The sequence below is a fragment of the Conger conger genome, chromosome 8, assembly GCF_963514075.1.
Source record: "Conger conger chromosome 8, fConCon1.1, whole genome shotgun sequence".
In the NCBI taxonomy this organism is placed as follows: domain Eukaryota; kingdom Metazoa; phylum Chordata; class Actinopteri; order Anguilliformes; family Congridae; genus Conger; species Conger conger.
The window spans coordinates 15,479,424-15,491,559 of record NC_083767.1 but is presented as its reverse complement, the minus strand read 5'-3'; the positions used below and the strand labels follow the sequence as shown (position 1 = coordinate 15,491,559).

At 40.0% G+C, this 12,136-nt stretch overlaps 1 protein-coding gene across 8 annotated transcripts in view; it reads left to right on the top strand.

Moving 5' to 3' along the window:
- Nucleotides 1-5,464: 5,464 nt before the first annotated feature.
- Nucleotides 5,465-12,136, top strand: part of LOC133134657 (glutamate receptor 2-like) — a 42,926-nt gene continuing 36,254 nt past the window's right edge. For all 8 annotated transcript variants that reach the window (XR_009709326.1, XR_009709325.1, XM_061250892.1 and 5 more), the window contains exons 1-2: nucleotides 5,465-6,067; nucleotides 6,314-6,454. Coding sequence is in view for 6 of the 8 variants with exons in the window: in XM_061250892.1 (XP_061106876.1) it covers nucleotides 5,977-6,067; nucleotides 6,314-6,454 (232 nt within the window). In the remaining 2 variants the exon portion in view is untranslated. The remainder of the gene's footprint in view (nucleotides 6,068-6,313; nucleotides 6,455-12,136) is intronic.

The following is a 12,136-nucleotide window of genomic DNA, read 5'->3' as shown; positions in this document are numbered from 1 at the left end:
ATTTGGGTTATTAATATTGGATTATTACAGACTGAGATAAATCGACTCATTAGTGCCAGACCTCAACTAAGGGACTCAGCTTTGGCACCAAATTGCCACAAATAAATGGATACATCATAGTCTGCCTTGAACCCTCCCTCATTAAACCAAGATTCAGATTCTGATATTTGGGTGATGTTATAATCACAGCCAGGTTTGCTTACATAGTTTTTCACCAATATGACACATCTCTATAATAGTATTGTCAGCTACCATCCACTAATTGCATTTCACATTTGCATTAACAGGAATATGTATCAAAAAGACTACTGGACAGATGCAGCAATGACCAGAATCAGTATTTTGTTCTCTCTTATTAAATCTCCAAAAATAGTTTTCCAATTATGCCAGTTTTACTCTCACTCTGATAACACTGGACAGAAAATGGGGAGTCATCTTCCTCGTCAGGCCATTATTTTCAGCACCACACTTGTGATTTAAAAACTTGTGTACTGGAGCTACAGGGTTTAAAAACACGAGGGTCGGGCAGGGAGAGGCTGGAGAGAGGGTATGGTTCCATTGATTTGAAGGATGGAAGACTGAAAGGGATGGAATTGGACTGGAATCACCAGAGATGGTTACTGACGGTTCAGTTCTTCACTGCCATGTGACCTCTTCACAGACAGCAGGTATACGGGGTTAATTTAAAATGTCCATGTATTTTATGCTCCCGCCAGTAGTATGTTGTGATGTTTGTGACATCTTTTGGAAACAGAAAAGAATGGAAATGCACCTGTACTAAACACCGATGGTAGCAAGCTGGAAACATCAATGGTAAAACTAAAAAGAAAAACAGTACACAAACAAAAAACAGTACACTGTGTTAATTTCAATTTTTTGGTGAACTGCCCCTTAAAGATTAATCTAATAGGCAAGTTAACGTCTTGCAGCACTTAAATCTGACCAGTTCTCTATGTGACACCTGCTCTAATGCCACGATAGAGACAGCTGTGACAGAAAACACAACTGTGTTTTTAAATTGTGTAGAAACATTGTGCTCTATAGAACAAGATGACAGCTTGCAGCTCTTCCAGAAACCACCACCACAAAGGTCATCACTGCATTGATTCCAACACCCTCGTTATTTTGAGTATGGCCACCAAACAATCCCCAAGGGTATTTGCCAAACACTTTGGGCCATTATTTCACTTGCAGAATGGAATGAAAAAAATCTCCTGTCCGCCATTTTCAAAAACACAGAGACAGCAAATTTGTCTATGTAACTTGGCAGAGGGAAAGTTATGAAAACTTATCCCAGATTCGGTCTTTGTCCATTATTCAAGAGATGCTCGTATGCACTCTCTCACCTGTCAGTAAGAGCACAATGTGCTGTCCCCTGAAGCATTGGGCTCCCAGAAGCCCCCTCACCAACCCCCCAGCCTTCTGTTCTAGTCGTTAGCCCCACATCTTGCAATGTTGCTTGCTCCTGTCTTAGCTAGTCATCCCAGCCATTCGTCAGGCTTGCCTTATTCGACCATCTTTACCTCTGTTGACAGCTGTGTACTGAGATAAGTATGCACGGACCACCCATAATTGCAGCGGGGAGAATTGCTTATTCCCTTTTTGTCTCTTATTGTCCCAGTCAATTAAGATTCAGTCAAATAAATTCAGTTTGAATATCTACTGGATGCTTAAGCATGCGAATGAACCTCCCGCTGTTTCTGGTTGCTCTGACTTTGTGCATACATTATCTCAAATTACATCATGGTCGTCATTAGATGGACTTTCAGGCCTTACATGTTGTGGGTAAACAAGGCTCCCTGTCCCCTGGGGTAATGCAATCCCATATAAACTAAATTCTTTCTCACTACTTTTCACAGGGGCCACATATTTACCCTACAGGCAACAAGTGGTCAGAAAATCCATCCTATCTTTGTGAAGAGTTACACGCCTTCACAAAGTTTAACTTTAAACCAACATATCCGCCCTGGATTGGGAAGAGTACAGCAAATGCTTTCCCAGATTTTGTATTATGTTCTCCCTGCACAGACTCAAATTTGCAGAGCTACCATCGGTCCCGTGTGCCCTAGCCCATGTTACACTGCAACAAAAGGTAATTTATCCCCAATTAATCCACCGTTCCTGGTGAGTCTGTAGCTGTCTGGCGAATGTGAAAAGGCTTTAGAGGACATGTCCAATCACAGAAATTTAGGAGATGTGTGAGGAGCGGTGCTGTGCAGTTGGCTCCCTGCTGGAGCTTACATCCATCTCTGTCCCTCCTTCACTCACCATTAAGATGTACACTATATGTGATTAATCTCAATGGCCAGCTCTTTGTGTTGGAAGCAGACCTGGGTCAAATACGTAATTGTTTTGGATTTGAATAATCTTCTGTTCTCAATTGATCTTGCCTGTTGCAATAGAGCCAACTGAGCTCAATGCGGGGTCTGCACAGTATTTTGTAGGTTCTAATATGCCAAACAAGCTCAGTAGAACATAGAAAAGTATTTGAATCCGAAATGATTTCGCATTTCACCCAGGTCTGGTTGATAGAGTCTGAGAGCTAGATAACAGGCACTGAATAAAGACAAGCAAATGGAATTTGACCTCTTCCTTTGAGCAGGGTACTTAACCTCAACTGCTTCAGCAAATATCTCACTATTTATATATATGATGTATATAAATGAAATCTATGTATATTGGCTCTGGGGAACAGGGTATCTGCCAAGTGAATAAATGAAGAATAATCCAGGTTGCAAAAGCAACTTGTCCTTGGGAGAGGGCTATGCTGAAATGGATTCCCACAGAGTTATTAGTCTTGGTCAGGGTTTCCTGACATTGGCAATGGGACTCATCAGGGACCATCGCTCAAGCTTCCATTCCCTTCCAAGGATTCCGCCATGTTCCGGAAGGTCACAAAGAGGGCCAATCTCAGCTGGCGGTCCATCAAGATAGCTCATTGGTCCTCTCTGCTCTGGGCTGTGCCTTCCACCTTATCTGTAATTGCCCAGGCCATACTGTGCTGCCAACTGCTTCCAGAAACTTCCACTTGACCAGCCGTCGTCTCTTGGCCCCCTATACTGTACACTAAACAGCACTTACTCCGCATCAAGCCTCCATTCTCTGTGGTCAATGCCGCTGGTGACACTAGGTGTATACACTAGGCCTAACACTATCAGGGTGCAGGGACTTGCATCCTGCTTCCAGGGTGAGTGCGTGGGCTAATCACTGCTTCCAGGTAGAAAAAACTGTGATAAGCAAGGGTCTAGTGCAAAGACCCACTATTATGGGTCCCTTGTTATGGTTGTGTACTTTGCTGTGCATCACTCTGGATAAGAGCATCTGCCAAATGGCTGTAATGTAACGTTATGTAAGATTAATGCCCTACATCCTCTTTGAGAACTTGGTAAAATGACTGCTTCCTGTTAGAGTGCATATATTAACTCCAAAATTCCTTTTATGCTACATGGATTTTCTCCCAATTTCCAGTTGGAACATATGGATTTACCCTCTGTCCTCAGAGCTGCACTGCAGTGGAGTATTGCTAGAGACTAATTGTTTTAAGACATCACTGATCCACTGGCACATCTTAAACCATCCATCCATCCATCCATCCATTATCTGAACCCGCTTATCCTGATCAGGGTCGCAGGGGGGCTGGAGCCTATCCCAGCATACATTGGGCGAAAGGCAGGAATACACCCTGGACAGGTCGCCAGTCTATCGCAGGGCACACACACCATTCACTCACACACTCATACCTACGGGCAATTTAGACTCTCCAATCAGCCTAACGTGCATGTCTTTGGACTGTGGGAGGAAACCGGAGTACCCGGAGGAAACCCACGCAGACACGGGGAGAACATGCAAACTCCACACAGAGAGGCCCCGGCCGACGGGGATTCGAACCCAGGACCTCCTTGCTGTGAGGCGGCAGTGCTACCCACTGCACCATCCGTGCCGCCCATCTTAAACCAACCAATTTGTTTTCATGTGCTCTCTTCATCAGATCTCACATTCTGTGGGCTCATTTTTTCATTAAGTAAACCTTTATCATATCAGCCCATATGCTTTTGTTTTAGAATGTAGTATAAGTACATGTAAGATGGTTTAACAGCAAGGTTGAGCTCTCTCCCATGGGCACTGGAGAAATTGCGACATCTATAAAGTGCGTATGAAAGGGCCATAACAGTAGAATTTATGAGAACAAATTAATTGCTGGGTAAAGGGCAGACAAAAGTCGGAAGCGCAAAGATAGAAATAGCGGGAAGAAAAGGCCTTTGGGCATTATGTGGCTTGAAAGGGAACAAACAGGATGTGCCTCTTCCATGCACCAATTAAAAAAGATTTTAGAGATTATTATTCCTCTATATGAATATCAGTGAGAACCCAGAGCAGAAATGTATGAATATTCAATGCTGAGAGGTATCTGAGGCAGATTGAGCACTTCAACAATGTCCCTGTGTGCTTCAGTTTGGCAGAAATGGAAGAGAGAATAAAATTGGCATGCATTTTGTTGACAATTTTATCAAACATGTTTTTTTGCTGCGCATTTATAAACCATGCAGTGTGTGCACTGGTAAAACCTCCTATCATGCAATGTGGTTAGTCACTATTGTATGTTGTTCTTAACCATTATTTTCCTTTTATCATATCCCATATATTGCAATAAATTATATTAATTCCAATTATAATTGCAATACTTTGCATTACAGACATTATTAACACTGTAAGTGGCATTTTTCAGGCTTCTTAATTGGTTAAATATTGTGGTCAAGTGCCTTGAATACCTGTATTAGCACGCCATTTGATAGTCTTGAGTGATAGGCAAGACTTAATAATTGGTCCCTGGCACTTCAAGTCTTACAAGTATTACATGGCTTAGCAAGTAGACGTGCATGTAGGTCCTACTGTTAGAGTACTCCGTTGCCAGACAAATACACTTCGAATAAGTGGGTCGACCCTGTCCAAGGTTCTGAAAATCATTCCACAATTTCCTCATTTCTCCGAAGACCATTCGAATTTCGATCATCTTCACATAAACTTCAGTCTTCCGTGTTTTTCCTCAATATTGTTTATATCAGTAAGATTGCAATGGAAACCCTGTCAAAGGACAATTACACGCGTGCAAGTACGCACCAACCCAACAGTTTTATTTCTGTGTAGATAATTTGTTTCAGTTCAATTTAATGTTCTTGCCAATTGATGAATATGCATGGCACAGGAGTCTGTGATATCTTTTGTGGTTAATGAGAAGATACGGATGGATGACATCATTTTAATTGACTAGGCGACAGTCATTGTTCATTACGGGCTCATCTCGTGCAGCACCATTGTGAATGGTCAAGAGCCACCGATGATTAGCCACAGAACCATACATATATGGGTCTAATGCTTTAAATAAATAAATAAATAAATAAATAAATGAATGCATTAATATACGTTTGGGAGATGCAGTTCTGGTCTCAATCCAATACTTGAACAGAACAGAATCGATATCGATTTATTGAATAGTACACATACAAACAATAGATTGTGTTTAATATGTGTTAATGTAACCAAATAATTGTATAATATCATATAAACAGCCTCAGAAAACTATGGAATCCATACAATGAGTAACGAACGGTCTCAGTGGCGCGCGAATAAACTAAAATGAGTAAACTCGGCTGTCTTCGTGTCTTTACGTCCTCATTAACATTCCAGCCTTGTCCGTGAGGCTGAAACGAGCTTCAGTGAGCGACGGAAGGACGTGCAGTGCTCCAGAGTGTGAGCGAAGGTACCGATTCAGAGGGACGTCTTCGCGGCGGAGAAACAAAAAAACAACATTACAGTTCTTTCGCTGTTGGAATAGGAGTTATGATCCTAGCGTAATATAATCGTCAGCAGAACACAACAGAGCTGATTCTCGTCGGGTTGTTCACCACCAACATGAACAGGATCTAAAAACCGACTGCTGTTGTTAAAACGAGGGATTTCTTCGTTGGATGTGGTTCTATGGAAATTGAAAAGATCATGAATACGCCAGTCTTCCTTCTTCCTTTTTTCTTGGGGCTGGCGGTTGGTGGCTCTCCCGGTGTACAAATAGGTATGTAGGCTTATACCCAATCTGCATGGCAGAATGTTATTTCATGAAACAATACAGAGCATGGTACACTATTAATTAACTGTCAAATCAAAGCAAGCTATGTTTCATGACTGACACTGATAAAGCGAGTTTATAGTGGTAAAACGCAGACGATGGCATGGAAAGACAGGCTGGAATTAATACACAAATGTAAGCTTGTAGGTGTGGAATCTGTGTCTGAGCGTTTTCTCTGGTTGTGTTCTACAGGGGGCTTGTTTCCGAGAGGCGCTGATCAGGAATACAGTGCATTCCGAATAGGAATGGTCCAATTCGGCACGTCCGAGTTCAGACTGACGCCACATATTGACAATCTGGAAGTAGCAAACAGTTTTGCCGTCACCAATTGTTGTGAGTAATATTTTTTTTGGCAATTTTTTGCCACCTGCATGCAGATTTTTAATACAACACATTTAACTTAAGTCGAACAACAAAGGTTAAAAACAACGTGTTGAAACATTTCGTAAATTGGTTGGAACTGACCCGTCAAAGGCTACATTATAAAGTTAGATTAGCACCGTAACAGGTTTAGAAATGGCTTCCTCTTCCCTACACGCTAATAATTAGACATTAATGGGTAGCTAAGTAGGGAAGGCAATCAGACATGAATAGCTATAGACAGTGATAATGCATAGTTTCTGCTGTTTATACGCTCAATGTGTATTTAATGTAGAACAAAGCCCATTTACCCTGCAACATGACTGAGATCGGGCAAGTCGAATGCAAAATGCTGCCAAATGCCAATTTCTTAAACCCGTTGACTTTCCTTGTGCTGTGCAGATCCTGAATATACAGAGATCAAAAGAGAATACATCAGGCCCACGTTGGCTAGATACAGAGGATATATTTTATAGATGTGCTTTAATGTAGACAAATTGCGTCAAGAAAACAAATAAAAAGTGAAATACGAAAACACACATAATGTGAAGCAAGAACCTCGATACATCCATGAGGGAAGACCTAAGTCTACTGTATTTTCAATTCCATTGGACAATTATGGATCGTATCTCTTATTTCCCAATGATCTGTGCATAGCCTACAGCGCGCTCATTTCCCTAAATTTATTGAAGCCATATTCAATTCCTCTAATCGGGGAGGTGGTTCCGGATTTAAATTTTAATTTTAAAATAGGCACACCGCTATACGAACGATATTGGTCTAACAATATCGTTTTGGTATGGTAGCCTACGGTAGATGTAAAGCAACGTAGGGCTAGTTTACATGTAGCCTAATCACTGAGTAGGCTACTCGTTATGCTAAGGTGATTTTCTAAACGAATTGACCAAACCTCTGTTTTATGCATACGTAGCCTAGCCTATAATAAGTGAAATGATCGACATTTAATGTTTTTTATGTCAAGCCAGTTGTACAGTATGTCAAGCCAAACGGAGATTTAACCATGCTGCACCATGCTGTTGTAACAGGTGGAGGCTGACCAATGTAAAACAGCAAGCATTGTCACATCTCAGATCAGCGCATACAACTGGACAGCTGTCAGTCCCCAGTCTTGCCTTTGCAATAGCCCATTGCGATGTCTGACAGCAATATTTTAATATCAGCAGAACAGTTATAGTGGAATGACGTCTTCCTCTCACAATACATACGCGCATATTTTTATAATGTAATGCCATACTGTAACCATATGGCATTGTTCTGGTTGCGTTGATTCTATTTCAGAGCATTGAATTGCTGAAAAAGAACCAAAAAGATGTGAAAAAAGGGTGGGACTATGTTATGTTCATTCCGAGCCGGTTCCAAATATCCGAGAATCTTTCAAACTCGGTTTGCAAAATAAATATCTCGTATGTGAATAGCTAACTATGATATAGGGTATGGGTAGGCTTTATATCACTTGAATATGCTCCCAATGTTTAAATATATAACGGTCCAAAAGCCAACTAGTTAAATGTACTGACTGAATATATAACAATATCTGAAAGCATGTCACTGTGTAAATATATATAATTTTGATTTCATATCAAAACATCGAGTTTTAATGCGTGGCGAATCAAAATAGAGATATTTTTCTATTATATGTTAATATGTTAGCCTGTAGTCAGTGCTGGCTAGTCATTAGCTTTTCATTTGCATTTCCTATAATATCACTAGATGGCACTCTAACTCAAAATAGGGATACAATCTTTTTTTCCTTTTTGCAGATTAGCCATTTTTAATTGTTCATTAGACTTTATTAAGACAAACCATTCATATATATATATTCGAATCAAGCACATTTTAAGTGAAGAAGACCTTTGGCAAGATTTCCAGCTTTGCTCTTTTCATGCATTTTAAATAAAAACTCTTGGAGGAAAACTAAAGATGCCCTTTTGAAGAGAGAGGTTTTGATAATATGAATCATGCATATATATCATTGGCTTTTGCAAAGTTGCATTTCTGGATGGCTGTAAGGCAGAAGGGCTTTCATTAGTTTAAATAGATAAAATTACTTCACCTATTCCCATTTATAAAATTAGCTTGTATACTGTACATGTGACATTTTTGTATAATTAAAAAAAAAATCAGAACAGATCTGAATAATACAATGAACAGTCATTCTGAGAGGGTATCAGCAGAAGTGGAGAAATCTGTGTGATAATAATTTCATGACCCTGAAGCTGTTATAAAGGCGGCATCTAATTTCTGTTTTAGATTATTTTGGTGTTGCAGGGCTGATGGGGTGGGCATTGACCACATGTCCTTCAAAGAGTGGCTTTTTCAACAGAGGCATAGTCTCTTTTGAAGAGGTAGACTAGTAGACAACATATCCAACCATTGCATTTCTGACAGGAATGGTCCAGTTTCGACTGCCTCCGTGTATTGAGTTTTACGGGTCTGACTGTAATTGTGTTCCTTTTCATTTCATTACACTACAGACCATAGGCTGTTTGAATGGATTATGGTGGATGTTGCGGCCAAGGCTTTAGAATTTGTGTCATGCTGGGACATGTTTTCAGGAAATATGCATCATTTTGGCTATGGCTCTGATCAATTTATTCCAATTTGTCCAGCTTTACTGGCATTGACACTCTCCTGTTGAGAGACAACAGCAACAGACTCTAAATGCAAATTCCACACCTAGAATTAACTCTTGACCTTTTGTTAAAATGGTGGTAAAGATGACGATGTTTTATTTTTAATCCAAACTGCCTGAGTACGGAGTCAAAACACTTCTAAATTTCAGTGTGCATGCAGTACAGTGAGGTTAAATGCAAATGTATGTTTTTGATCAACATTTTCATCCTCATGTGGAGCAGAAATCTTTTTGATTGGATATGTCAACCTGTTTCTCACACCGAGTACATAGAGGGAGGCTTGATTATGTTTCAGCAGTCCTTGACATCTGTGACTTGTCTCGATGATGACAAATTACATTACATTGCTTCACAATTTCAGCCAATTGCATTCCAGGATTATAGACTACCCATCCTGATTGCCTCAGATGTGTACAAATATAATGATATAATGTACAAGTGCAAGATCAGAACTAGTAGTTATTATCTGTTCTGTCAAGTAATAGTCATGTAAATATAAGATGAGCTTTGCATCTTTGCAAATAGTAGAGGCACAGTATGCATTCTGTGCATGCATTATGTATGGTTATACCTGTGTGTTCATGCACCCCCCCCCCGCTCTCTCTCTCTCTCTCTCTCTCTCTCTCTCTCTCTGTCTTTCTCCCTCTCATATGGGTTTGTCTTTACACTATACATTTGCTTGTGTCTTATTTTCAAATGTCCCAAAATGAAACTACAACAAATAATCTTACATACAGCGATTATACATTACGACGATACATGGCGTCAATTGTCTAACCGTAAATGGATACAAAAAAATGAAATGGAATGGGACACAGTCAATGAATCATCTGAAATTACAGTGAAGTGCCGATTTTTCTGGCTTTTTGCTGGCCCTCATAACATTTACAGCCAATCAGCAGGATCTATTTTCTCAGTTTCCTCTCTTGAAATTCCACTCTATTCAACTCAACTGACTTCAAAGTTTCCATGCTTGAGCCATGCAAGACTGCAGGTTCAGTAGGCAGTCGCTTTGATCCTCCTGTCACTTGGTTGCCAGGTAACAACTTAGTATTGACTTCTGTGGGGGATACGGGAGAGAAGAGTGCGTATGGTGGATATGTCACATGAGTTTGGTGAGCCTGTATGCATTACATTACATTCAATGTTATTTAGCTGACGCTTTTATCCAAAGCGACTTGCTGTTGAATACGCAGGAGACAAACCCCTGGAGAAATGTGGGGTTAAGCCCCTTGCTCAAGGGCCCAACAGCTGTGAGGGTCATATCGTGGCTACACCGGGGCTTGAACCGCCAAACTTGCGGGTCCCAGTCATGTATGCGGTTGCTTCCTGTGTGTAATTTACTAAAACTGACCCCCACACCTTAAAAGCTGAATATAAACCTTGGTGATGCTGTTATTGGGCTTTATGAACTATGTGCTTAATAGGTTACAGTGTGGCTATTTCAGAAGAGGTCAAAAGTGACTGCTCCTTTGTATGCTAGTCTTTCGCAGTCCGCAATCTGAAGCTCAAAGTCAATGCTTACAGTATAAACTCCTCAAATCCACATTAAAGTGCTGTGTAAGTAAAAAATAATCACAACAGTAACACTTCTGTGGTGGGTTTCCCAAAAGCCTCTTAGCACTAAGAACGTCTTTAAATGCCTCTTACGATCACTATTTAACGTGGGTTTCCTTTTAGTTATGAGCCATCTAGATCACTTCTCTGCAGCAAAGAAACAATGCGTTTTTCATGCATGCTTCCAATCCCAGCAATAGCTTAAAAATAGCCTAAAAAGTGTGTTAGCCAATAGTTTACTGTATACTTTTACATGTGTATTGACAGTAAATATGAAAAAAATATAAAATATATACAATAAATTAAAAACTGGATATGATTTGGAATGACAGTGTCTTTAAATTGCACATGATAATGTCATTTGACATTTTTTGATTATTTTTAATACAAGTAAATGGCATTAATAAGTAAATGATGATCTAATTAAGTTTTATGAATAAAACAAATTGCTGCACCTGTGTAATTGTATAAATAAGGCTAAAACCCCTGCACTGTGGAGAATAGGCTAAATTGTTATGGTTGCACTTTGGAGAATCCTGCGGCTAAATCAATCTTGATTGGATAAGAACGGATAATAATTAAATGAGCAGGCAAAGAGAAAGAAATGTTCCTTAATTATTTCGCCTATTATTCATGGGATCTAATTTTAATATTAATGCATTTAGTTCAGAAAGATGCTCGGAATCAAAATGGCTATAAGTGAATTATAATACAATACATTCTCACATTTTGAGAACTGTATTTTTGTTGTTGATTGGCTAAAACCTAGTTATGTACAAACTCATGACATCACTTGTGCTTTAGCAGGCTTGCAAAGAAGCTCTTTGTTAGGTTCCCCTTAAGAGTCTAACAATTGCATTTGGGAAACCCATTTAACGAGTTTGTAGCTGAAGAACCTCATAAACACACTTGTTAATCCCAAGATCCAACATTATGGGGAAACCAGCCCCTGTTGCTGTCCCATAAGGGCAAAGCAAACTGCTGTTCGATTGGATAGAGGAGTATAAAACAGAACGTAGCATTTCTTTTAGCGGTGTAATTCTGTTCTTCCAATTGAAGATGAACAAAAAAGAAACCTTTGGACTCATTGTTTGCCTTTCTGTCTCCATGAGCTCTTGGCAACATATTTGAAAGAGCACACAGCCTGAGTTTTTTTCCCCCTTTTATAAGATGAACCGTTGCCATAGTTACTAGCTTGTTCTTCTCGGCAGATATCAAACGGACAGCTCATCAGAACATAGCAAGCTGATTTCCATAAGCACATTTACTCATGAATATTACAAGGCGTTTTCCTTAACTTTAACAGCAAACGGTTACAATATAGTTTACAGATAAAACACAGCGTCAAATCAGCAGGTCTAATAATTCAATCATAATGCTTGTACGTATATGTGCGTGTGAGATTGCATGTGTGCAGGTCTGTGTTTGTTTGGGTGTGTCTGTG